The 24,785-nt window shown below is 60.6% G+C and overlaps 2 protein-coding genes across 2 annotated transcripts; one reads left to right on the top strand and one right to left on the bottom strand.

Annotated features, from left to right (window-relative positions):
* Positions 1 to 1,745: 1,745 nt before the first annotated feature.
* LOC306956076 (glycerol-3-phosphate acyltransferase 2, mitochondrial-like) lies at positions 1,746 to 10,052 on the top strand (the record flags this gene model as incomplete). The annotated part of the gene is given in 20 exon segments (XM_079547489.1): positions 1,746 to 1,790; positions 3,509 to 3,622; positions 3,697 to 3,770; positions 4,924 to 5,034; positions 5,285 to 5,413; positions 6,211 to 6,368; positions 6,371 to 6,518; positions 6,686 to 6,785; positions 7,059 to 7,265; positions 7,351 to 7,461; positions 7,701 to 7,783; positions 7,866 to 7,972; positions 8,144 to 8,214; positions 8,319 to 8,583; positions 8,654 to 8,802; positions 8,884 to 8,961; positions 9,101 to 9,220; positions 9,313 to 9,433; positions 9,799 to 9,863; positions 9,936 to 10,052. Coding segments are annotated over 20 exon segments (2,373 nt in total).
* Positions 10,053 to 10,101: 49 nt separating this feature from the next.
* Positions 10,102 to 11,925, bottom strand: LOC306955990 (oxaloacetate tautomerase FAHD2B, mitochondrial-like; the record flags this gene model as incomplete). Its single annotated transcript, XM_079547375.1, has 7 exons — positions 10,102 to 10,224; positions 10,510 to 10,597; positions 10,681 to 10,789; positions 10,855 to 11,017; positions 11,112 to 11,171; positions 11,248 to 11,464; positions 11,720 to 11,925. 7 exons carry the CDS (start codon positions 11,923 to 11,925, stop codon positions 10,162 to 10,164), a joined length of 906 nt encoding a protein of 301 aa, XP_079403501.1. The 3' UTR covers positions 10,102 to 10,161.
* Positions 11,926 to 24,785: the final 12,860 nt, after the last annotated feature.

Genomic DNA, 24,785 nt, shown 5'->3' with positions numbered 1-24,785 from the left:
GGTCTATGGGGCCCCTCATGATGCTGCACAGTACCCCTGACCCATGTGTTCCAGGGAACCAAGCCCAGTCCCCCCACACAGAGACAGGGACAAGCAGAGGACGTGGGGCTGTGTACACTGAGCTCAGCCCCCTGGGACAGAGCTGGGGACATCTTGCTCCTGCAGTGGCAGAGCAGCGCTGGCCCTCCGCCGCCTCCCTGTCCCACCAGGGACGTGGCCTCTGGCCGCCCCAAAGCCAGGCTGAGCTCTTTGGGAAGGCTTTTCCCAGCTTGGACACTTCCCTCCCCATCCCGATTCGGCCCTCAGTCCAACCCAGCGTGCTGGGGTGGTGGCTGCATGGGAGAGGGCGTGCGACCGTGGCCGCTGCACGCTGAGATGCTGGGCCCCTTCCAGCAGTCCCCACAGCCCCTCCCCTTGCCTCCCCACATCCCGTATCAGTGGGGGGCTGTGGGGCTGGGCACAGCCCTGTGGAGTGGGAAAGATCCTATAGGGTTGGGAGCAGTTCTATAGGGCTGAGAGTGGTACTATGGGATCAGGCATAGTCTTGTGGGGTTGGAAACATCCTGTGGGGATGGGCATTGTCCTACGGGTTTGGGGATGGGAATGGTCCTATGGCGCTGGCCACATACAATGGGGATGGGCATGGTCCTGTGGGGTTAGGAATGGTCCTGTGAGGAGGGCAACAATCCAGTTGTGTTGGCAAACTCTTTTGGGGATGGCCATGGTCCTTTTGGGCTGGGCATGGTCCTATGGGGTTGAGCACGGTCCCATGGGAATGGGAATGGCCCTGTAGGGCTGGGCATTGTTCAGTGGGATTGGACATGGTTCTATGGGGTTGGGCATTATCCTGAGGGCTTGGGTATGGTCCTATGGGGCTGGGCATTGTCCTGTGACCTGCACACAGAGCCAGTGCCCACTCTGCCCCATCACTGCCCCTTTACTTTGTCCCCTCCCCACTCCCCGGTGCTCGCAGCCCTCCTCTCCCCAGTAATTTCCCCAGAACAGCACCGGGTTGTCATGGTGACTAACTGAAATCCCCCTAAGCTGGGTTTGCTGCAAAGAGAGACCATGTAAAATTCATTTCAACAAATCCCATTTATGTTTTTTTAACAATTTTTGTAACAAATCCCAAAGATGTAAGATCATAAAAAAGACCTGGGGGGATGTGGGGTGCGATGAGCTGCAGCCGGGGCTCAGCCTGCGGCTGTGGGGCTCCAGGGGATGAAGCTGTGTTTGCCCACAGCTGACATGGGATGCGAATGGTCCTATGGGGTTGGCAGCATCCTATAGGGCATGGGAATGGGCCTATAGAGCTGGGCATGATCTTATGGGGCTGGGCATCATCCTACGGGGATGGGAAATAGTTCTATGGGGATGGGCATGACCCTGTGGGATTGGACATGGTCTCGTGGGGTTGGCAGCATCCTATGGGGATGGGAACGGTCCCATGGGGTTGGGCTTCATCCTATTGCGGTGGGCACGATCCTATGGGGTAGGACACAGTCCTATGGAGATGGGCACGGGGGAAAAGGGGTAAAAAGGGGGGAAAGGCACAAAATAAGAGAGGGAGAGCCTAAAAAAGAGGGAGAATAGAGAGGAAGAGGGGGGCAGCGCAGAGCCCGGCCCGGCCGACAGAGCGCCATTCTCTGCCCCTTCACTTTTTTTTCCTGCCTTTTTTCCCTCCTCATCCTCCACCTCCCCCCCCCCGCCCCAGCGCCGCCTCCCGCACCGCCCCGGGGGTCCGCATGGCCGGGGGCCGGAGCGGGGCGGCAGCGCCGGGCTGTGCTGAGGTGGGCCGGGGGCCGGGGTGGGGCTCAGTGGGCTCCGTATGGGGGCTGTGTGATTGATTGGGGCCTGTGTGATTGGGGCCCGCGTGGTGCGGCCCCTGCCCAGGCCCTGCGGACCCTCGGGCTCCGTTGGGGCCGCTTCCTCCCACGTGGCCTTGCGGGATCCGTGAGGCGTGGAAGGGATCCGTGCGGGGTGGGACCCGAACCAGAGCCCTTTGGGTGGGCTTCCAAACCCGCGGGATCCCCGTGGAGGGGAAGGAGCCCGGGGCGCTGGGGAAACCCCCGAGGCCCCGCGGGGCGCCCCGAGCCAGCAGCCCCTCCTCAGGCCCGACCCCATCCGCCTGCTTCCTTCCCCCCTCCCCCAGCTGCACGGCACGGGGCCCCTCCGGCACGGCGCGGCTGCAGGCGAGGCCCCACGGCTCAAGGCCGGGCCGGCCGGTTCCCTGCGCCCCCGTGCACCCTGTCCGAACCCGGGCAGGTTCCCCTGCGGGACCCCCGGTGCCCCAGCGCACGCTGACGTCGGCCCCGCTCCTCCTTTTCTCCCCCGTTTCTCCCGTTTTCCCCGTGCTGCAGTTGACAAACAGGTTGTTTTTCTACAAGCGAGCTGCCAGGAGTCTCACTGAGTGCTGATTCCTGGAATGAAATGACTTTAAAATCTCTGCTCTGAAGCGGGGGAAGAAGTGTTTGCAGCCCCGCTGGCTGCGCCGGCTCTGCCAGAGGGGTTTGTGTGGGGCATTGAGCAGCCCAGGCCGTCGCCCTGCTCTTCCTGGCACCTTGCACCTCATTGGCAGCAAGCAGCTGCTGTGGTTTATTTTCCTGCCGTGTTTTTTGGGGGTCTCTCTGTGTTTGGAGATTTCCAGCAGTGGGATGCTGGGCGGTTGTTGCTGCCTGACCCTTCCCTTGGGGCTGCTGTTGTGGGGCTGGGTTTGGGCACGGAGGAAAGCAGTGCCGCTCCAGGTGCCCCCAACCCTCCCAGGGATGGAGGGGATCTCTGCGTCTCGGGGAGACCGTGGGGGTTTTGGGTGCAGATTGGCATCGACTTGCCTGGGGGAAGAGAGTGTGGGAGGGAAAAGTCAATTGCAGCTGTGCCGGAGCTGTCTTACAAAGAAATTCTTTTCCCGAGGGCTTTTGGTGCATTGGCTGCTGTTTCTCCCCCCCTCCTCTCCTTCTGCAGGAGAACAACTCATCTCCCCACCGAGGAGCAGCTCCCTTCCCTTCAGTTGCCTGCAGTGGAGAGGGGCTCGACTACCTCCTTCCTATGCCCTGTGGGTCCCACCCTGATGCCCTCCCATCCCAGATTTGGGGGAGAGGCCTCCTGGCTGCTCTTGTGCTCTCTGTGCTGTGAGACGGGGACGAGGCGCACATCCCCGTGTTCCCAGCTCTCGCTGTTCCTGTCTCCTCAGCTGAGCTCTGCGGGCCGTGCCAGACTCATCTGTGAGGGCCAGCTGCTACCAGCGCACGGTGAGCACCCCGGGGTGCTGGTCCTGCCCCGTCTGGGTCCCCACACTCCTGCAGTGATGGTGGCACAAACACGTTGGTAGTGAGCCCGGGGGGATGGCACCAGCAAACAGCACCTTTGTTTCTCCCCAGTGAGCCCAGCGGCGGGGCTTCCCTTCTCCCCGGTGGGAATGCATTTTGGACACCATTCACCCTCACGTCATTATTTCCAGGTGAAGGATGTCTCGTGCCGTCCCTCCCCTTACATTTCTGCCTTGTTTCAGATGAAGGCCTGGTTCTCTGAGTCGGGGCAAAGAGTGGAAGTTTTCATCCCCTCTCGGCGCTGGTTCCGGCCGCTCCTGAGGCGTTGCTGCCAGGCCTGCACTCCGAGGAGCTGGGTGAGCCCAGGTTCAGCCAAGGGCTGCTGTCTCCCGCAGCCAAAGCCAAGTCTGACGCCTTGCTCTGCTCCCAGGATGGCTTCTACCATGCTCGTCTCTCCTCCCTCGGCTTCCGCAGTGCCACCTGGGTGACGGAGGAGGACACCAGGTGAGGTCAGAGCCCTGTGCTGGGAGTGCTGGGCAGAGCAGTCGTTACAAATTTTGTTCTTTCTTTGTCCGAATTAAGTTACCCTGTGGCACTGGAGCGTGGGGATGCCTCTCTGTCACACTTGCTTGCTAATTAGTCCAGAAAGCAGTCATGCTAATTATTTTCTGAACTGTAGGCACATCTCCAAGTGCAGAGCGCTAATAACAGCAGAGAGGAAAGGGCTTGGTCTGTTCCTCTGCTGTCACCTTTATGGCCTCAAAGGGCAGCCAGCCGCAGTGTCGAGGGTTTGTGAGTTCTGAAATCAACACTTGGACTCTTGAAGCTCTTGGGAAGAGCCTGAGAAGGAGCAGGGGGGGGTTTGTTCTCCCTTTGGGCTCCAGCGCGAGGAAGATTTCATGCATGCTGGGCCAGCTTGCTCCCAGCCCCCATGTATGTCCTCCTCCCCACAGCCCAGTGCTGGAGCTCAGCTGCTGTGATGCTGAGGAGCTGATGTGGCTGCTCTCCTGCAGTTATCTGGTTTTGGAGGTGCTGGACTCCCGTGGTTCCTCTCCTTTTTGGAGCAGTCCCTAGTGGTTTGGCAGTTTTGCGCTGTGTTTTTTTCCAAATCGGGTCACGACGCTCCCTTCTGCTTGAAATATCCCAGCTCCCAGCTTTCAAACTCTCTGAATAATTCATGTCCGCTCAGTGTGCCTCAGGAGCTGTGGGATGCTGAAGAGAGGCTGGAGATGGGAGGCTGAGAGCGAGAGCAGACCCAGGTATCAGTCCCTGCTTCGCTGCCCGAGCGCCTTGCGCCAGCTTCCTGTGCACTGCAAAGCTCAAAGCCTCAGTTTCAGCCCTCTCTGACCTGGTGGTGTTTGTCTAGCTTGGATGTGGGGCACATTTGGGGAAGTCCCAGCTTGGGATGGAGCATTGCTGCTGCTGGCAGGGGCTGTGTGCTGAGCGGGCTGTCACTGGCAGCAGCAGCTTTGGGGAGGCTGCCTGGTGCCTTGGAGAGCTTCCCTTGCACCCCAAAGCTGCCAGCATGTTCCCAGCATGTTTCCCCAGCTGTAAGATGGGAACCAGAGCCTCAAACGCTTGCCAGGAGCCTGTGTGGGAGGTGAGGCAGTGCCGGCGCCCTGTGGCGCTCACGGTGCTCACCGCTTGTCTCACCCAGGTTCAGGGGCTGGCTGGTGCGACGGATCTGCTGCATCCTGGCTGTGGGCAGCTGGAAAGTGCTCACCGACACCCCCAGGGACCTCCTGGAGAGAGTCTGCAGCAATAAGAGGTGCGTGGCGTCGGCTCTCTGCTCCCCTTCGCTGCCACCCCCAGGGGTCCTCGCACGGGGGCTGCTCCGTGCCGCACGGCGCTGGGTGACGCGGCCTCGTCAGGCACCTGTCACCTCCACCCTTGTCACTGCTAATTGTACAGCCCAGGCTTGGCAGCCGGTACATTGTAATTACTGTAATCCATAACTGGCTTTTTGTCTTTTGCTGAAAAACGCGTTAACCCCTTGCTCCCACCTCATCCCCATGCAGGGTGCGGGATGTCGCTGCCAGCCAGGCACGCAGCTGCAGAAGGGGCAGCGAGTTCCAGCAGCAGTGCAAGGAGAAAGTCCTGGGGATCCTGGCTAGGATCCAGGCCCCGCTCTGCCTCCCCGTGCTCAGGTGGGTGCCGGCCCCGGGTTGGGGGTCCCAGCTCCATGGTGGGTCATTCCCAGCCCCGCTCTCCTCCTTCAGTTTGTGCAGAGCCCCACGCGTGGCAGTTTGCGACTCACAGCTCCGTGGGGATATTGTCCCCTCTGCAGAGCGGAGTGCAACACCAGAGTGGCAAAGAGGGGGAAAATGGCCACGCTGGGGGGGATGAAAAGCAAAGCAAAGCAAAAGGAAATTTTTCTTTCTAAGCTCTTTTTTTTTTTTTCTCTTTTTTTCCTTTTTACCTCCTGTCATTGAGAAATTGGCAATTAAAGGTTGCATTGTAGCCTAATTGCTTGTCTGATTGAGCTGTAATAAAAGAACCCTCTGAGCAGTCTGAAGTATTTAAAGGGAAGAAATTACCCTGGGGATAAAAGCATTCGGATCCTTCCCGTAAGCAGCGTGCGGGAGGACGGGGAGATGGAGGGGTAATTGACTTCAGCTTTTGTTGCCGGGGCAGAGGAGGTGGTCTTGTCACATCCAGCCTTTAATGTTTTAACTTAATTTGTAGTAAAGCTGTTTATTTGCTTCGTGGGAGCTGAGCAGTGAGACGAGGAGTCGATGCTGTGCAGTCAGCCATCTTGCACAGCCCTGTTTGGTGCTCAGATGGGGGGAACTGAGGCAGGCGATGGTGCAGTGATGGGGAAAGGATGTGCTCACAGCCCTGGCTGTGCTGTCCTGTTGCCTGGCTGAGGTTTTGGAGGGCTTTGGGTGCAGCCCGTGGCCCCGTACGGCTTTTCACCCCTGTGCTGTGCCTCTCCTCCCCGCAGGCTGTGCTGCTGGGCGCTGCTTCGCTTTCTGAGCCGCCTCTTCCTCAGCGTGCAGCTGCACCGGGGGCAGCTGGAGATGGTGCTGAGGGCTGCCAGGACGGTGAGGAACCTGCCTGCCTGCTCCAGGCACACCGCAGTGCCGAGCTCTCACTGCATCCTCCATCCCCACAGCCCGGCGTGCCGCTGGTTTTCCTCTCCACCCACAAGTCCCAGGTGGACGGGCTGCTCCTGTCCTTCCTCCTCTTCTCCCAGGGCCTGGGGGTGCCCAGGGTGACGGTGGGCAACTTGACCTGCAGCCCTCGCCTGCGGTAAGGCACGGGGAATCCTCATCCGGCTGCATGCGGCCGTTTCCCCACATGGGGTGGATGCAGCTGCGCACACCAAGCTGGGCTAGGGAGCGGGAAGGGCGCAGGGTTGGTAATGGGGACACGACCTTGTGCGGGGTGGGCGCTCATGGTGCTTTCTTCCCTTGCAGGGCCTTGCTTGGCTGTCTGGGAGCAGTTTTCCTGCCCACGAGGGTGGAGCAGGCTTTGAGTGGCCAGGATGGAGAGCTCCCAGCAGCTGTGCTGACCTCGGTATGTCTCACCCTGGCATTCCCCCAGTGCTGGGATGGGAATCAGAGAACGGTTGGGTTGGGTTTAAGGTGATCAAGTTCCAACCCCTGCAGTGGAGGAAGAACCTCCCTCCTGCCTCCCCAAGCTCTCAATGCACTCAGTGGGGGCATCTCGGGCTCACAGACAGAAGGGCAAAGCTGCCAGGCCACGCTAAACCCCCATCAATGGGCGGTGGCAGCTCCCACAGGCCCCTATGGTGCCATCGTCAGCCCCAGTTTTCCCCCTCTGCTCCAGTACGTCGAGGAGGTGCTGAGGAGCCAGCAGCCTCTGGTGATCTTCCTGGAGGAGCCCTGTGCCCTGTGGCACCTCTCCAGCCCAGCCCGTGCCTGGCTGGCCCCGCTGTGCCGCGCTGTGCAGGATGGTGCTGTGCCTGACATCCTCCTGGTCCCTGTGGGCATCGCCTACGACCAGACTCCCGACAGATTCTGCACGAATGGAGCGGTGAGGCTGCACACGGCGCCGCAGCTGGGAATAGGGGCATCCCTCCTGTCACCCCCCAGTAATGCTGCCTTCCCTCTCCCCCCAGCACAGCGCTCAGCCCCTCGGCCTCGGGGCCTGCCTCTGGGCTGCGTGCCGAGCCCTGTGCCGATGCTTTGGCTGCGCTCGTGTGGACTTGGCCCAGCCCTTTTCCTTGCAGGTACAGTGGTGGGGTCCAGTTGGGGCTCTTGTGGTACAGCTGGCTCCCAGAGCCCAGCCCGGTCCCCGGGGGACATGATGCAGCAAGGCTTGGGGCTGTGTGAGCCTTGTGGAGTTGCACAGAGGGGCTTGGGGGGATCTGCAGAGATTCCATGAGCCCGTGGGGCAGCTCTTGGAGGGACTGAAAGCATGAGTCAGCTGTGGGCTGCAGGCATTCATGGGCTGTGTGCTCCTCTCCAGGAGTTTGTGGCACAAAGCCTCATCTGTCGGAGCACCATGGGGAAGCCACTGGAGGAGCTGCTGCCCACCATCCTCGGCGTGCTGTAAGCCAGGGGGAGCAGTGCCTTGCCCTCACTGCCTGTTTCCAGCCCCGGTTTCCCACCTCTCTATTTCCTATGGCTCCAGACAGCCGGATTACAGCAGGGCGGATGGTCCAGAGCACGGAATGACCACCAGCTCAGAGGCAGAAGAGGAAATGATGGTGACAAAGCTGGGCCTGCACGCCCTGAGCGGTACGCAGCTCTGGGGAGGGCATGGGAATACAAAGGACTGCGTGTCCCCACTTCCTCTCTGACTGACAGCAGCCGTGCTGCAATTACTGCTCATTTCCATGTGTGGCTGCTGCACGGCAGCACCTGCGCTGGAAACAGGGTGCAAACAGCAGTGCTTCTTGCTCCTCGCAGATGCCATTGCGTGCTCTGCCATCACAGCTGTGGGGATCACAGCGGCACTGCTGCTGCACAAGTACCACAAGGTGAGGCCAGAGCCCTTTGGGGTTCCAGCTTCATCTGCTGCTGGAGCAAGCTTCCCGGCCTGCCCCTTATAGCTCCTGGCCAGCTGAGCCCCCTCTTCCTGCAGTGTGTGCGGCTCTCACAGCTCATGGCAGACTTTGCGTGGCTGCTGGAGGAGACGTTGCTACGGCAGCATGATGTGAGCTTCTCGGGGCAGCTCCGTGCCCTGGTGCTGCACAGCTTGGCCCTGCTCAGAGCCCACCTCACCCTCTACCATCTTGCACCCCTGGGTGATGTCATGGTGGTCGTCAAGGACTCAGCAGAGACGCAGTGGGAGCTGAGCCGCCACAGTGCTCAACTTGTGCCCGTCTTTGCCAGTGAGGCGGTGGGAGGTGAGCAGTAGGGTGCTGGGGGTCCCTGCTTTGGGCAGCAGTGACGCTGCTCACCGTGCTGTGCCCACAGCCTGTGCCATCCGTGCCCTGCTGCTGGAGCTGCTGCCCTTTGTGGGGGAGGCCCCCTGCCCCTCCAGCATCATCTTCAGTGAGGACGAGCTGCACTGCAAGATCCTGGCGCTGCTGCAGCTGCTGCCCCCCAACCTGCTGGGGCTGAAGGTAGATGCAGGTGGCACTAAGGCTGCCCATGGCACATGGAGGTGGCTGTGCGGCTCCTTGCCCACCCCCTTCTCCCTGCAGCCCTGCCAGCCCCTTGACTGCCAGAGCCAGGATGTCTTGGACAAGCTCACACTGTGCGGGCTGCTGGAGGCTGAAGAGGTGGGTGCCCTCCAGTCCTGGTTGGGAAGGGAACAAGGGACTGCGGCACGAATCCACTGCTCCCTGGATCAGGAGGTTTCCCTGGGTAGAGGTGAGGGGATGAGGACATGCAGTGCCAGCGCAAAGCTTTGCTCTGCAGGAGGGTGAGCGCTATCTCTGCGATGTGTCCTCGTGGCGATGCGGCAGGACTCTGCATTGGACCGACCTGGACTTCAGTGACAGTGACAGCGATGACAGCCACCGCAAACGCTGCTTCAGAGTATGCAGGGGCTCCCTGCTCCGTGGCCCTAGGATGCCTTGGCGCACTGAGGCTTAACAAACTCACTGAAAATCTGGCTCTTTCCTTTGCAGATCAGCGAGCCCAAAGACTCACCTGGCTTCCTCCTCTTCTTCTGTCACCTCCTCAGCCCTGTGCTGGCGACCTATGTGCGAACAGTGGCTTTCCTGGAACAACACAGCTGGCCCCAGCCAGGTAGGACTCCCCCTGAACCTCCCATATGACCCTGGGCCACCCATTCTGCCCCCACACCAGCCCCACTCAGCTCTGGGGGAGACTGAGGCACACTTGCACTCGTAACTCAGCTTCTCGCTGAGTTAAGCTGGAGGGGGCTGCGGTGCCGTGGGGTGGGGTGGAGGGGGCACTGAGGTTTTCTCCCCACCCCAATGCTGATCCTGCTCTCCCTTCAGAAGCAATGTGTGCATGTGCACTGCAGCAGTTCCTGGCAGAGGAGGACGGTTTGGGTGAGCGGGGGCATGATGTTGGGGGTCCACCCAACCCAGCAGGGCTGTGGGTGGAACAGGGGTGGGGGGCACCTTTGAGGATGTCTGTTTTTCCAGAGTGCCCCATGCGCACCCCCAGGAGCCTGGCGCTGAGCACACTGCAGAGCTTCAAGAACATAGGGGTGAGTGTAGGTGGGGGGGCTCTGCCCCCATCCCCATCAGCAGTCTTGCCGGTGACACCCCCAACCCCCCAGGTGTTGAAGGAGACGCAGAGCCCTTTGGGGCCCCTTCTGCACCTCGTGCAGCCATTCAGCTCCAGCGAGGGCCAGGGGAAGCTGCGAGCCTTCCTTCAGCAGTTCATGCAGCTGTAGCCACCAACCCTGTAGAGCAATAAAGCCGGGAGCAGCAGCTGTCTCCTGGTGCGGATTTATTGAGAGCCATCGTGGCAAGGCACGGCAGGTCTGAGGTGGAGGTCGGTCCTCACACCACCTTGTTGCAAATGGTGCCCAGTTCCTCAATCTCGCACTGCACCTCGTCACCTTGCTGCAAAGGCAGGAGATGCTGCAGCCCCGTGCATCTGGCAGCTCCTTCATCCCCACAGAGAGGATGGAGGGGGAGGGGGCTGCAGGGGGAGAGCAGTGGCAGGGTTTTCTACTTCCAGCAGGAGCCGGGAACCCAGAAAGGGGAAATCTGGGTTGCTGAGGAGGTTGGTGACAAGGGACAGGGAGGGGAACACATGAAGCTGAAGTGCTAACCTCAGAGGGAACTGTTCTTCTTCTGCCACACTGACCCACCCGGCCCTATGTAGTGACCCTACCCGATGCTCACCTTGAGAAACACAGGGGGCTTCCTGAAAACCCCCACGCCAGGAGGGGTTCCTGTCAGCAGGACATCCCCAGGGCGCAGCGTGACAAACCTGGGGGGCACAGGAGGTGTCAGCTGGTTGTCTCCCAAGCACCTGGAGAACCAGGATGCTGCCCCCCCCCCAATGCTACATACTGGGACACCCAGGCGACGAGCTGGGGCAACCTGAAGACAAGCTGGCTGGTGCTGCTGTTCTGCATCAGCTGCCCGTTGACGCTGCAGCGGATACGCAGGTTGTGGACGTCTGCAGAGGAGATGTGTCATCCTAAGGAGCTGGAAAAAAAGACCCCCCCTCTGCCCAGTCCCCACCTGTCACTGAGTCCTTGGTGACAATAGCCGGCCCTATGGGACAGAAGGTGTCAAAAGTCTTCCCCAGCAGCCACTGCCTCCCATTCCTTCGCATCTGCCAGTCCCGGGCACTGACATCGTTGGCCACAGTGAAGCCTACAATGTGCTCCATAGCCTCTGATTCCTGTGGGCGGGGGGAAGGCACAGGGACCTACTCAGCCAACAGAATGGGGGCACACAGCAGGGCTGGATCCCAGCACACCCTGAGAAAGCGTTACCTGGATGTGCCGCCCCGTCTTCCCGATGATGGCAGCCAACTCCACCTCCCAGTCCACCTCCTGGGGGAGAAGATGGCGTGCAGGGGGGCTGGGCCAGGCCGTACCCTGCAGGGGGAGAGGGCCCGCGGGCACTCACGCTGCTCTCGGCTGGGTGCACGATGTCATCGAATGGCCCGGCGATGGCGCTGGGGAACTTGCTGAAGATGAGCGGCTCCTTGGGCACCTTGACGTCCTGCTCCAGGCAGTGGTCGCGGTAGTTCAGCCCCACGCAGATCACCTTCTCGGGGTCGTCGATGGGCGCCAACAGCCGCAATCCCGCCCGGGGCAAACGGTGCTGGCCCGAGGCCAGCGCTCTGCGGGGTGGGACTGAGCGCGGGGGGCACCGGGCTTCCACCTGCGGGCCTCAGCGCCCGGCTCGGGGCACCGGAACACCGCAGCGCGGTGCCCGGCACCCGCCAGGGGACCCCAGCACACAGCGCGACACTTCGATACCCGCTCTGCCGCCCTGGAGGCACCTCGGGGATCCGCGAGTCCGCCTCGCGACCCCCACACCGACCTCCGGAGCGCCTCTCCATCTCCGGACCCGTTTACCACCCCCGGCCCCCCACCTGCGGGCAGCCGCCAGCCCGTGCTCGCCGCTCTCCAGGAAGGCCCGCATGGAGCGGGGCAGCGTAGGCTCGGCCTCGTTGAGATCCACCACGTCCCCACCCTCGTTCTCCTGCAGCCCCAGCCGGGGCCCGGCCGCCCCGGGACGCTGGAAGCGGAGCAGGCGCATGACGCGGGGCAGCGCCGCGGGCAGCCGGGCCGGGGCCATGCGGGACGCGCGCTGATGACGCAATGACGGCGCGACCGCGCACGGAAAGGACCCCGCGCGGAGCGCCCGCCCCGTTCGGCGGACCGACCAATGGGAGAACGGGGGAGGCGGGGCCGAGCGCGGGCTCTCCGTCAATGGCGGCCGCGGCCGAGGGGCTCCGTGCGGGGAGAGCGGCGCTGCGCTGCTCCGAGTCCTCGCCGCCGCCCGCTCCGCGCCTCGGGGCCGCCGGGCGCTGTTTGTCGCTCTGTGTGTTAAACGATTAAACGTTGAGCGTTCGTTGCTCACCGCTTCTGCCTGCCGTCCGTTCTGCAGCTCCGATTTCCCAACCCGTCTCCGTGCCCGCCTCTGGGTGAGGACGGGGCGGCGCAAACGGCCGTGTCGTAGGACTGCAGCCGCCGGCCCCGTTCGTCCCCCCGAATCCCCTCCCCTCCTCAGCGCCGCGTGGGAAATGCTCGGCGTGGGATTCCGGGGGAGCTGGGGCGGCTCAGCCTGCAGGAGAGGAGGCTCGGGGGGATCCCGGGCGCGGCCCCCCGTCGCCTCGTTCTGTGCCTGGGGAAGGAGATGGTCACGTACTGAGCATCGGGTGTGTTGGTGGGGGGGCCCAGGGCAGGACTGGTGGCCCTGGGAAGCTGTTGAGGGCCGCAGAAAGCACTGGGCAAGTGTGGAGCACTGGGTGAGTGCTGGGCTCCCAGCTCAAGGCAGACTCTCCTGTGCCAGCGCTGCAGGGAAGCTGCTCTGGGGGCAGGTTGTACTGCGGGCATCTCCAGAGCTCCCTTCCAGCCCCTGTGCTTTGTGACAGGCGGATGTGTGAAGGGAGGCAGCCAGCAGTGCGAGTTTGGTGGCTTTCAGAGTCCAAGCACCGCAGCCCTGCGATGCCACCGGGAGTCAGAGTGCCATCAGCCACGTCCCTGCCTTCGTCTCCATTCCCTGCAATGGAGCTGAGTCGGGTGCACCCGCAGGGATGGGGCGCCCACGGCCGCTGTGGGCAGCAGTGCCAGGGCCTCAGCTCCCTCTGGGATGAACTTCCCTGACCTCGAATCCCAATCCCCCCCTTCACGTTAAAACCATTCCCTTGGTCCCATCGCCACCCGGACACAAAAAAAGTTCATTTCCATCATGTTTATCATCTCCACTGAGACAACGGAAGGCCACAGCGAGCAGCCACAGCAAGTGCTGGGGACGGGGCAGGCGCAGAGCCGTGCTGTGACAGTGTCACAGAGAGTTCTTGTGAGCTCAGGGAGAGGGGCTGAGCTCAGCGGTCACGGAACCCCCCGCCGCCACTCTCGAGCTCCCTTGGCAGGTAAGGCAGCAGGCTGCTCTGCTCCCGGCACTGCGGCCCTCCGGCTGCTCCCAGTGCCCCACATCTCACCCAGCGCCCATTTGGGCATTTCCCCACAGAGAGAATCCCTTCACGGACGCTGACGGTGCTTCCGACACCCGACGCCGCTTTCTTTGGATTGTTTGTGCCACCACCGGCCTGCTGCAATGCAGTCCACCTTTGGCAACGCAGCAGTGCTGGTGGCACTGCAACCCCTCTACGTCCCCGTTGTCACCTACGTGGTGCCTCAGGTCTGGCCTGGGGTGCCCCGTGTCTGGGGACAGGGAGCGCAGCTCCCACCCGGGGGGCCGCCTCCATCTGTGTGTCAGCTCCCACCTTGGGGGCTGCACCCAGGGACGGCTCCCCCCGCGGCCCCTGCCCACCGCTGGGGACATCCCCTGCAGGCAGGGACACCGCAGCCCCCGCAGCCGATGGGGCTGTGGCCTGGGGCCGTGTTCCACGCGCAGCCCCCGCAGCCCGCAGGCGGCTGCCCGCTGCAGGACCCCCATCGCCGCGTCCTTCCGCCAGCACCTCCAGCACAGCAGCAGGGGCTCCCCGCGCCCTGCACCCTGCCCGCCAGCTGGCAGCAGGCGGCGGGGCCCTTTGCAGATGCCGTGGTGCTCACGGAGGGCCAGGGGCACCCAGCGCCCACCGACGCGTGCCCCCAACCCACCGCGGCTCCGCTCGGCCGCAGCAGCGCGGCGCTGGACTCAGGTGGTGAGTTTGGGGGCTGCAGGGCGGGCGGCAGGCTGTCCGCACTGGGCGGCTGTGGGAAGGCTGGCGTTGCCTCACTGGGGACGTTCTTGCTTTTCCAGCGGCGACAGCGAGCGCAGACGTGGCGGAGGACGTTGCTGATCTGCTCCCGTGGATCAGCGGTGAGTCTGTGGTCTGCAGAGGGGGCGGGTGGGCGTCCGCGCCGAGGGGGGGTGGGAAAGCTGGCATCGCCCCTGTGGGGATCTTCTTGCTCTTTCCAGAACTGACATCCAACGCAGGCATCCCGGTCGACACCTCGGAGATCGATGATGTGCTGGCGTGGCTCAGCAACGGTGAGTTGAGGGGCTGCAGAGCAGGCGGGGATGTCTGCACCGAGGGGCTGTGGGAAAGCTGGCCCTGACCCTTGGGGATTTCCTTCCTTCTCCAGAAGGGACCCCCAGCTCAGCTGTTCCAGGGGACGAGAAGGACATCGACAGTCTGCTCACCTGGATGGCTGGTGAGTGCAGGGGCCGCAGCGGCGGCGGGCGGATGTCCGCCCCGAGTGGCTGTGGGAAGGCTGCCGTCATCGTTCTGGGGGGGTTTTGCTTTTCCAGAAGCGTCGAGTTGCCCGGAGGTCCCCCAGCCGCAGCTGCCAGCCGTCCCCAGCAGCCTCAGCACCTCTCCTGCCATCGGAGCGGCCCCCGACCTTCCCTCGAGCGGCAGGCAGCTCGGCAGAGAGGCGCAGGCTGTCGCCGGGCCCCTCGGGGAGCCGTTCTCAGCGCCGCCGGCATCCTCTGAGTCGCGGCTCCGCGGGCACCTGATGGAGGAGGCGCGGCAGAGGCAGCCCCGGGTGCTTCTCAGCCGCCTGGCGCTGCCGACGCCCCTGGACGCTCGCGTGCCTCCATCGGCCCAGACCGCACGGCTGATGGAGGAGGCGAAGCAGAGGCAGCCCCGGGTGCTTCTCGCCCGCCTGGCGCTGCCGCCCGGCCGCACCTCCTGCCGCGTGCCGGACAGCCGCCGCCAGGGTGGCACCGAGCCGGCCGAGTGCCCGGCGCCCGCCCGCAGCGCCAGGAAAGGCGGGAGCAGAGGGCGCGAGCAGCGCAAGGACAGCGTCCCGGCCGGGAAGAGGAAGCTGCCCCCGGGCCAGGACGCTCCGCGGCAGAAACGGCGGCGCTAGGCGAGGCCGGCCGGGCTCAGCCTCAGCGGGAGCGGCTGCGGAAAGCGGCCCGCAAAGAAGGCGCAGCTGAGGCGCGGCCACGGCCCGCAAATGAGGCTCCCTGCAGCCCCGGGCTCCTCGCCGGCCCCTGCGGCACAGAGAGCAGCGGCGGTGCTCCAGGGGCACCGGCACCGGCCCCAGCGCTGCCCCTCCAAACCTGGGCTGTCCACCGACGTCATCTCGGACTGCTCCATTATCTGACACGATGTTCAATTAGGTTACATCGCATTAAGTTATTAAAGGTTTTATGTTCACTTTCCTACGCCTCCGCTTGCAGTCATTCACGCAGCACTAAACCCCCCCAAAGCCCAGTGCCCACCTGCGGGGCAGCACAGAGGGCCGTGTCCCAGCGCTGCCCCCACCTGCCCCATCCCTCCGCTCCTCAGTCCCCTCCCCTCCTCAGTCAGCACTACCTGGGGAATGCTTGGCGTGGGATTCTGGCAGAGCTGGGGCGGCTCAGCCTGCAGAACAGGAGGCTCAGGGAGATCCCGGCACGGCCATCGGTCCCCGCGGGGAGATGCAAAGAGGACGGAGCCAGGCTGCGCCCGGCAGTGCCCAGCAGCGGGACCGGAGGCTCACGCTGCAGCACAGCAGGTTTCCCTGTATGTCACCACAGAGACCCCAGCTTGGGTCAGTGTTGTTGGATAATTTTGCCAGTGATCACGATGCGGGAGATGAGTGCATCCTTGTGAAATGCATCAGCCCTGTGAACACCAGCCCTGAGGCATACAGATGGGCATACCTACTGCTTCCTATTAGTTCCCCTGGGACTCCATTGACAGCGATGAGGCCATACTGATCTTTACTTGGTGCTGGCTGGTTGCCGGGGGGTGTCTCAGCAGGAAAGCTGGGCTGGAGAGGAGTTCCCAGCTCCAGCAGTGCCTCTCAGCATGGCTATTTCCAGGGGAAATGGGTTCTTGTTGAGAGTCCATCCCATGTTTCGGTAAGGATGATGAAATTCCATTACTCCCCTGGTAAATTGCTGCCAGGCCTCGCCTCGACTTTTCACTTGTTGATACTTCCTACAAAGTTCCTGTCCAAAAGGAGAACTCGGGGATCGAGGCACTCTTAGGAAGAGTGAAGCCAGATTTTTCCAGGAGCAGGGGAAGTTCCTGTGGGAGAGCCATCTGAACTTGGGCTTCCTCTGAGACTTCAGCTGCCATGTCTCAGCACGGAGACGACCGCAGCTCCAATTCCTGCTCTATGAGGGGAAAGGTATGGCCGGGTGTTTGCGAGGTTTTTCTTCCTTTTTCTCATTCTCAAGGGGAAGGGGTGGAGCAGGGGGAGACCTACCGGTCCTTTCTGAATAACCGTTTGGGTTCTGTGCTCACTTCTGACAGCCTGGGCTAATGGCATGGGCACGGCTCAGGCTGTATTTTCCCTTAGTGATAAATAATGTTTCAGCACTCTGATACCCCACCTCTGGCATGATCAGGAACCTCTCTGCAAACCTTGGCTGCCCGTCCCCACCGACGTTTCTTCCTTTCTCTCCTCAGAAGCAGCGTTTCCCCCGTTCGGGAGCAGCAGCCAGCAGGCTGCCAGAGATCCGGCAGCGCCTGGCAGCGCACAGAGGGATGCAATGGGGATGGGCCGTCCTCACTGCCATGCAAAAGTGAGTTTCTGCAGTCCTCTGTTGTGAAGGATGGAGGAATGCATTCTAGGTATCACTTCTGAGCGGCTGCAGTGCTGTAGCGATGTCCAGTAACCACGGTGGAAGCATTAGAGAGGCCAACAGCGACAGCTGATGGCAGCAGTGAGACAGAAGTCTGTGTGTAAGTGGTGGTGCTCAGAGCTGAGTGCATTCCCTCTAGGGACAAGAGATCCGTGTCTCGACGTTTGCACCCGGTAGCGTTTTGTTTGCTGATGCAGCTTTGCTCTGCAGAATGCAGAGCTGTCAGGCAGACCGGGGTTCCTCTGCTGCCATGTGAGCAGCAATGAGAGCAGTACTGCTTTGTGTGAGCACACTGCAGTTTAAACCTCAGTTTCTGTTCTGGCTGTAGAACAGCGTCTTTTGTTTTCTGGGTTGGATGTGGGCTAACAGGACAGTGCTGCTCCTGGTGCAAGCACTTGGACTGCCAGCTGTTTGGCTCAGGAATGAAGTGTGTTTCCCAGCTGGCGCACCAGACTGCGCTGTTTGCTCGTGCAGCTGAGCTCTGCGCCTTGTAGAGCTGTCAGGCAGACGAGGGTTGAAGGAAGTAATACTTTCACAGAATCACAGAATCACAGAATTGTAGGGGTTGGAAGGGACCCCCAGAGATCAAGTCCAACGCCCTGCCAAAGCAGTTCCCTACACCAGGTCGCACAACTAGGTGTCCAGGCATGTTCTGAATATCTCCAGAAAAGGGGACTCCACCACCTCCCTGCGCAGCCTGTTCCAGTGCTCCGTCACCCTCAGCGTAGAGAAATTCTTATGCACATTTTTGCAGAACTTCCTATGCTATGTTTTAGGGATGGAGTTGTTTTCTTCAGAATGTCATTCAATCCAACACCTCTCATTAATCTTGTAAGTTTTCCATGGAAGCATCAGTTAGCCATCATGCATGTAGAGGGCAGGATTCCTGGACCTGAACTCCTAGTTCACCTCTAGGATCTTCCCTAAGATATTTTAATTCCAGGAGATTTCAAATGCTTCTTAAATCATGCTGCCTGTGGAACTTGCCAAGGAATGCAAAATCCAGCTTCTGCTCAACAAAACATCTTTTAGTAATCCCTTGGTCCATCTCAGCAACCCAAACAATAGCTGCATTTTCTTGTGAAGAGTGGCTACTTCCATTACCTGCCAACAGAGCTTTAAAAACTCATCTTGGACATGCAGTGCAAGTTCTAAAGTCCACTGTGTTGACCCATGTAGCAGAGAACTAGTGGTTTTTTATGATGGTGTCACTGCATAAATGGACAGGGGAAGAGTCACTGGTGTCATCTATCTGGTCTTCAGTAAGGCCTTTGACATGGTCCCCCATAGCATCCTTCTTCGCCGGGGCGCAGCGCTGGGAACCGAAGCCAGGAGAACCTCCGAGGCGCGGCGAGCCGGGGCGTGCTGGGTGCCGGGCCTTACTTTCTGTAAGTGCATTGCAGTTTGTACGATCAATAAGCATGCAGATGTTGTAAAGTATTGGATGATCAATGACTATACGGATAAGTTAGGCTAGTAAGATTGTCACATTGAAAAAGATAATCAGAGATAATTGGAAAGTGCTCACCAGTGTGGGAATGGAATGTTGTTTCTGCATTAGATATTAAAAAGGGCAATTGGTTTGAAGAAGTAGAACACAGTGTATTTGTATTCTGTAACTTATCCTTAGAAATAGTTGATCAAAAAGAGTGAACTAAAAGAGTGTGAACCTGCAGTACTCAGCCAATGAGGAACCAGGGGAGAAAGAGATCAGCATTGGGCAGTAGGGACTAGAAGATGTAAGGCTGTTTTCTGGGTGCGCTCCACCTTGCAGGAGGCCCGCCATTGCAATTGCAAATAAAATCTGCTTTATCAGAGATACCCTCCCCTCCCCTCCCCTCCCCTCCCCTCCCCTCCCCTCCCCTCCCCTCCCCTCCCCTCCCCTCCCCTCCCCTCCCCTCCCCTCCCCTCCCCTCCCCTCCCCTCCCCTCCCCTCCCCTCCCCTCCCCTCCCATCTTCCCTCCCCTCCCCTCCCCTCCCCTCCCCTCCCCTCCCCTCCCCTCCCCTCCCCTCCCCTCCCCTCCCCTCCCCTCCCCTCCCCTCCCCTCCCCTCCCCTCCCATCCCCTCCCCCCTTTGCCATTCCCTTCCCTTCCACTGCAGCATTTCTTGTTGGTCCCCTTCCCATCCCCTGCAGGAGCAGGACTGTGGGATCTTAGAGATGACACAAGTTAGCAACTAAGTCCAACACTTTATGGTAGAGCAACAGACTGTATAACTTTAAGTACACTTGTCACGTTCTCATTGGCTGTTACTCCTGTCCGTCAACCTGTAACCGTGATAACGCCAAGTTCCCTGCTACGCCTACTTCCCACAAGGGCTTTCTCGTACAGCACAACTTGCAACCAGTTGCTACGTCAAATTCCTTCACACCCTTATCATGTCCTTGATGCTCTGAAGGTAGCCTTGTTTTTCAAGCAGTCCTCAACAATCCCCTTCCATTACCTTGTAGCATCTCCTCCCAGTTTCCTTCCCTTTCCCTCCCTTGCTGTGTTTCCCCCCAGTCCCTTTCCCTTCCCTTGTGGTGTCTTCACCCCTTTCCCTTCCCTTCCCTGGCGCAAGAATTTGTCACGTGTCACACGGGCTGAATTCAGCCCAGCAGAGTCTGGGTGCTGGGCACAAGAGAATTCTGCCACAGTATTTCTGTTGCTGGGAGGGAACTATGGGGATACAAGGGGACACACGACTTCTGCACAGGAAATGTGCACAACTGCCATTCTGGGCACCCGCTCTTGCAGAGCATGGTCCTGCCAGGCCTTGTCAGTGGCTCTCGTTGCCACCCAAACTGCTCTCTCAAAGCACGGCTCCAGCTTCCTCACGTCAGTTGATGGCGACAGACACGACACCAGCAGACTGAGTGGAAATAAAGCCAATTCATTTTTATTGGGAATACTGCATCCAAAACTGAGGTCCCCAGTACAAGAAAGACGCAGAGCTCTTGGATCAAGAGGAGGGCCACTGAGATGATCAGAGGGCTGGAGCACCTCTCCTGTGAAGAAAGGTGGAGAGCATCGGGCTTGTTTAGCTTGGTGAGGAGAAGGCTCCAGGCAGACCTCATTGTGGCCCTCCAATTCTTGAAGGGAGGATGTAAACTGGAGGGGGAACAGCCGTTGACGAGGCTGGATAGTGGTAGGATAAGGGGGAGTGGTTTTAACTGTGAAAGGGGGGATAATCTGGTTCGACGTTAGCAGGAGTTCTTCACAAGGAGGGTGGTGACGTGCTGGAACAGCTGGCCGAGAGGTGGCGGATGCCCCTGGAGGCATTCAAGGCCAGGCTGGATGTGGCTCTGGGCAGCCCGTTCTGCTGGTCAGTGACCCCGCACACAGCAGGGGGGTTGAAACCAGACGATCTTCAAGGTCCTTTTCCACCCAGGCCATCCCACCAGTCTTTCATTCTATGATCTTCCATTCACAGGTGGAAATCTGGACAGCTTCCCAGCCCCCTTGCCGACAGCTCCACCGCGGTCACCACCGTTGGCTGCACCTTCCTCTCTGGAGCGGTGCGAGCATCGAGCCCTAGGGAGACGAGAAGAGCAGAGCGCGGAGCGTTACGGGCTGAGTGCAGGCAAGGCAAGGCAAGGCTCCAGCCCGGCTCTCGGGATCTGCTGCCTATGGAGCTCACCTGGCGAGCTGCTGCTTCAGCTCCAGCTTCTGCCGGTTTCTTTCTGCAGTGCTGGCAAAAGCCTCTTGCTGATGGAGGTGCGGCTCCAACTTGTGGAGCACCTGAGCCGCTCGCGGGGAAAGGAGGCTGCAACAGGAGGAGAAAGTCATCCCTTGGGCTCTGCTGAGCTGCCCCTGCCTCTGCCCTCACCCGGCCCCACACCCCCTGCTGCCCCCCATGTGTTCCCAGCCTTGCACCCCACCAGCAGTTTTTGGCCCGGGCCGTGCCTGTCCCCAGGCTGCAGTCACAGCCGTCCGAGAGCCTCAGGCAGCCGGCAGAGCTCACACACACTCACTCAGCATGCAGTGCCAGCTTGGTCGCCGTCCCCATTTTACTTCCTGGCACAGGATCCACATCCTTCCTCCATCTCCTTCCCACTTGCTGTCTCCTGGGCTGGGCTGGAGGATGCAGAACACGCACGCTCTCCCTGGCCACCAGCTGCTAAAGAGGAGACGCTGTCAGCAAAGCGGCTGGGAGCACGGGGCTGTTCCCCAGACGCCCTCTGCCAAGGGCCCTGCAGCAGGCCCCAGCAAGCAGGAGACTCGGCCCTGCCGGCCCACGGCTCCTGCCGCCCTTCCCTTCTCCCTGCAGGGCCGTGCCAAGCTCTCCTCCCGGGAGGAGCGGGCCAGCCCCTGCCATGCTGCGCGGCGCCCGTCCCGCTCCCACCCCCTGCGCCCTGCTGAGCTCGCACCCTGGCTCAGCGGCTGTTGCCAGCAGGGTCGATCCCTGACAGTACCTGGGGTGGACGCTGGTCCTTCCCTGCGCTCCAGCCTTCCCATGCCGCCATTTCTGCCTGTGTTTGCTCTATTTGCTGCTGGTGCATGGGCCATGTGCGGTCTGCTTCTTTCCACAGCGCAGACACTTCCTGGAGCTCCTGCAGAGACACAGCAGCATACAGGATCAGCCTCTGCCCCTGGGGCCTTCCTTCAGCTCCCTGCTCCTGCTCCTCTCCTCTGCCAGCCTGTTGGCACTGCTTTGCCCCTGAAGGACTAGGGGCCCCAAAGCCAGGGATCCACAACTCGTGGCAAACGTGGCTCAGAGGCCGTATTCCTCTCTCACGGCCCCTGTGTGTGCTGTGGCAGGTGGCAGGCCAGGAGGTGAGAAGAGACAGGGAAGGTGTGCAGCACCCTCCATCTATCGAAGAGGAGCTGAAGGAACGGACAGAAATGTGAAATGATGGTACCCTGGTGGCTGTGCTCCAGATCACTGCACACACAGAGGATTTTGCTTCCGTCCCCGTGGAAGCACTCAAGGGTCGGGCTTAGAGCAACCTGGTCTAGAGACAGGTGTCCCTGCCTGCAGCAGGGGATTGGAACCAGGTGATCAGAACGGTCCCTTCCAAGCCAAACTTTTCTATGATTCCACTGTTCTGTCATTGGTGCAGTCTCAAGCAGCATAGTCCCTGCAGCAAGGCAGAGACAGTACCTGTAGCAATCTCTTAGACTCCTTGGTGGCAGGGAGTGCAGCGCTGGTCTGTGCAGTAGATGCTTCCTTCTGTCCTCCTTTCTTTGTTCTGCGGAAGCCTGCACATGGCGGGAGCGTGCTACAAACAGACACAAGAGGAGTCTGCAGGAGCCCGGGGCACCTTGGTCTCCCCGTGCTCCCACAACAATAAAGATGGGCTCTGGCACAACACGGAGAGACCCCGTAAGGGAGAAGAGCTTCTGCCGTCAATACGGATCAGCACTCAGCTCCCCCAGGGACCGGGGACCAGGGTAGAACATGAAGCTGGTGTGTCTGCCTCGGGCGATCGTGCTGTGCGCTTGCTGTCCCTGGGGAGAACGGCCCCCCCAGGACACATGTGTGTCAGGAGCCTTTCTGGGTGCTGAGAGCTGGCAGCTCGGAAGGGGAGGCCGCTCCTACACGAGCGCACGCATCTCTTTCTTTTCACCCAAGGCCCTCACCTGGTAGGAGTCTCCTTCGCCAACTCTTGCTGCCTTGAACCTGGCTCGCGCTGCAGCATGGTGGGGGTAAGTGTATTCCGCCTCGGCAGCAGCTTGCCAGCAGAGAAGACCCCTGGAACCAAGAGAGAAAGAAGTCCTTCAGAGCAGCCCCACAGGCATGGCACGTGAACCTAGATCCAGTCACCCGGCACGGGACAGGGCCCCCCTCCCCACAGCTGGGACCCGCTCCCTCACCTCTATTCATCTTCCACTCTATTGCGGATTTCTTGTCTGCAGCAGCCTCTGCTCTGCTCTTTTCCACAGTGAGCTGAAACCTGGAAACAGAGAGTGACAACCCTTGAAGAAGGATGACCTCCTACCCCACGTAGCTGGTCAGCGGTATTTATCTCTGTGCTATGCAAAGCATGGCACCCTTTTCCTTCCTGGCCATGCCAAACCAGCACACGTAGCCTAAATTCCTCTGCATGTGCAGTCCGTTCCCTCTGAGAGGAATTGGGACAGCTTGGGCACCAGTAACACAACCGCAATCCCCCATCACTCCGGGAAAAGACACACACAGCCGAAAAGCAGCAGTAGTTAACCAGGAGCCAGACTTTCCAGGATTTCTCCCCAGCTGGATGCTGAGGACGGATACCCAGCAGGGCACGTCCCAGAGGAGGAGGTGGGAAGGAAGCCTGTCTGCTGGCCAGCTAAGAGCTGCAGAGGAAACACACTCACTTCGGGAACACGCGGATCCCACGGGTGGCAGTCTCTGGCCCGAAGTCAGCAGGATCTTCCATCCAGAGTCTCTGCAAAGGGACACCGATCTGCTGAAAGCTTGCCAAGGACATTTCTTCATGGCTCCTGTTTACAGGAAGCAAGCCTGGCTTCATGCCAAGAGAAAGCTGCTCTCCACCAAAGCCTCATCTGTGGACATCAGAGCTTTCTTCTGCTCTGAAGGAGCAGGATGGCAAAATAGTGAGGCCGTGCAAGAGCACTGCCAGGCAGGGGCAGAGATCCAGGAAATCTCTTTGCCGTGGAGAAAGCCGTGGGGGCAAGCGTGGGGAAAGGCCTTTGACTGGCCTGCCACGTCCAGGTTGGCCAGCGGTGATCCAACGGCGCACCTCACAACCTCCTCAACTTACGGTGTGGATCAGTGCAAGGACGGTGTCATTGCTCTCCAGCGTTTCAATGCAGCTGCAGAAGAACCTCATGCACAGGAAGTTGTCCTGGCAGGTCATAACGCCGAGGTTCTTGAACACGAACGGGACGGGAGTCTTGTTCCTCAGGAGGTGACAGTACAGGAGCACGCTCTCCCGCACGCAGCGCAGCACCAAGTGCAGTGGGACGCCGGAGGCTTGCGAGAGCTGCTGGTAGTTGAGCGGCTCAATCTTGACATCGTCTGCAAGGAGAAGGCACATCCTCACTGCCACAGCCAGCCCATGCAGCATTCATAACCAAATCCCACAGAAAAGGTCCTTTGGAGAAACAGCTCTTGGGCTGCGGTTCCTTTGGGAGGAACTCGCGCTGCACCCCGAGCTTTGCAGACACTTCTCTGCTGCTCCTGGCCGTTTCCAAAGAGCAGGGAGAACACAGCCGGCCGGACATGGGGTGGGAAGGGGAAGGTGGCTGCTGCCTTCTTACCAGGGATGATGTCGTTGGGAGACTGGAGGTCTGGCAGCCACAGCGCCCCGATGTTCAGTTCGAAGACGGGTCTTCGGACTGAAAGCCCCTCTTCTTTGCTGTGGAATTGCTCTCGGACCGCAGCAAAGAACCCAAGTCCTGGAACCAGGACTCCCTGCACAGGGAAAAGACAGAAAGGCTGACGAGCGTGTACTTTAGGGGCGGCAAAAGCCACGAACATCAGGAGCGTGGGGTCACTGCTCTCCCCGCTCCCCACTCCTGATGGACAAGGGGGTGAGATGGGTCTCTCTGGAAAGCTTTGGAAAACATCTGTGGTCCCTGCTATACAGTCACCTCCGCACAGTATTTCCCAACATCCTTTGGCTAGAGAAGAGCCCGGGCATTGACAGCACAGGGCTTAAGCCTGGGACTGATTGCCACAGATTATCCTTGGCACAGCCAGAAAACCCCCCACCCATTTCTCCCTTTGCTCTCCCCGTTCTGACCGCAGGGCAGAGCGAAGCCCCTGTGTGTGCCAAATGTTTGCTCAGGGCAGCTCTGGCCATGGGTTTCCCTCCCAGTTGGCCAACAAGCCGCTCTGGGCACCCGGCTTGGGCTCATCGTGCTGCTGTGGTGCTCAGGGAGGGATTGCTCTGCGGGCCCCAGGCTCCCGGCAGGATTGAAGCCTTCTCCAGGGCGAGGGCCACCAGGACACCAGCCCACCTTGTCCAGCTTCATCTGTTCCAGGATGTACTGAGACACAGCGTCCCAGACCGCCAGAATCTCTGCAAAGGAAA

This window comes from Tetrao urogallus (genome assembly GCF_951394365.1).
Source record: "Tetrao urogallus genome assembly, chromosome: 27".
NCBI classification, from domain to species: domain Eukaryota; kingdom Metazoa; phylum Chordata; class Aves; order Galliformes; family Phasianidae; genus Tetrao; species Tetrao urogallus.
This window is presented reverse-complemented; position numbering and strand designations above follow the sequence as displayed.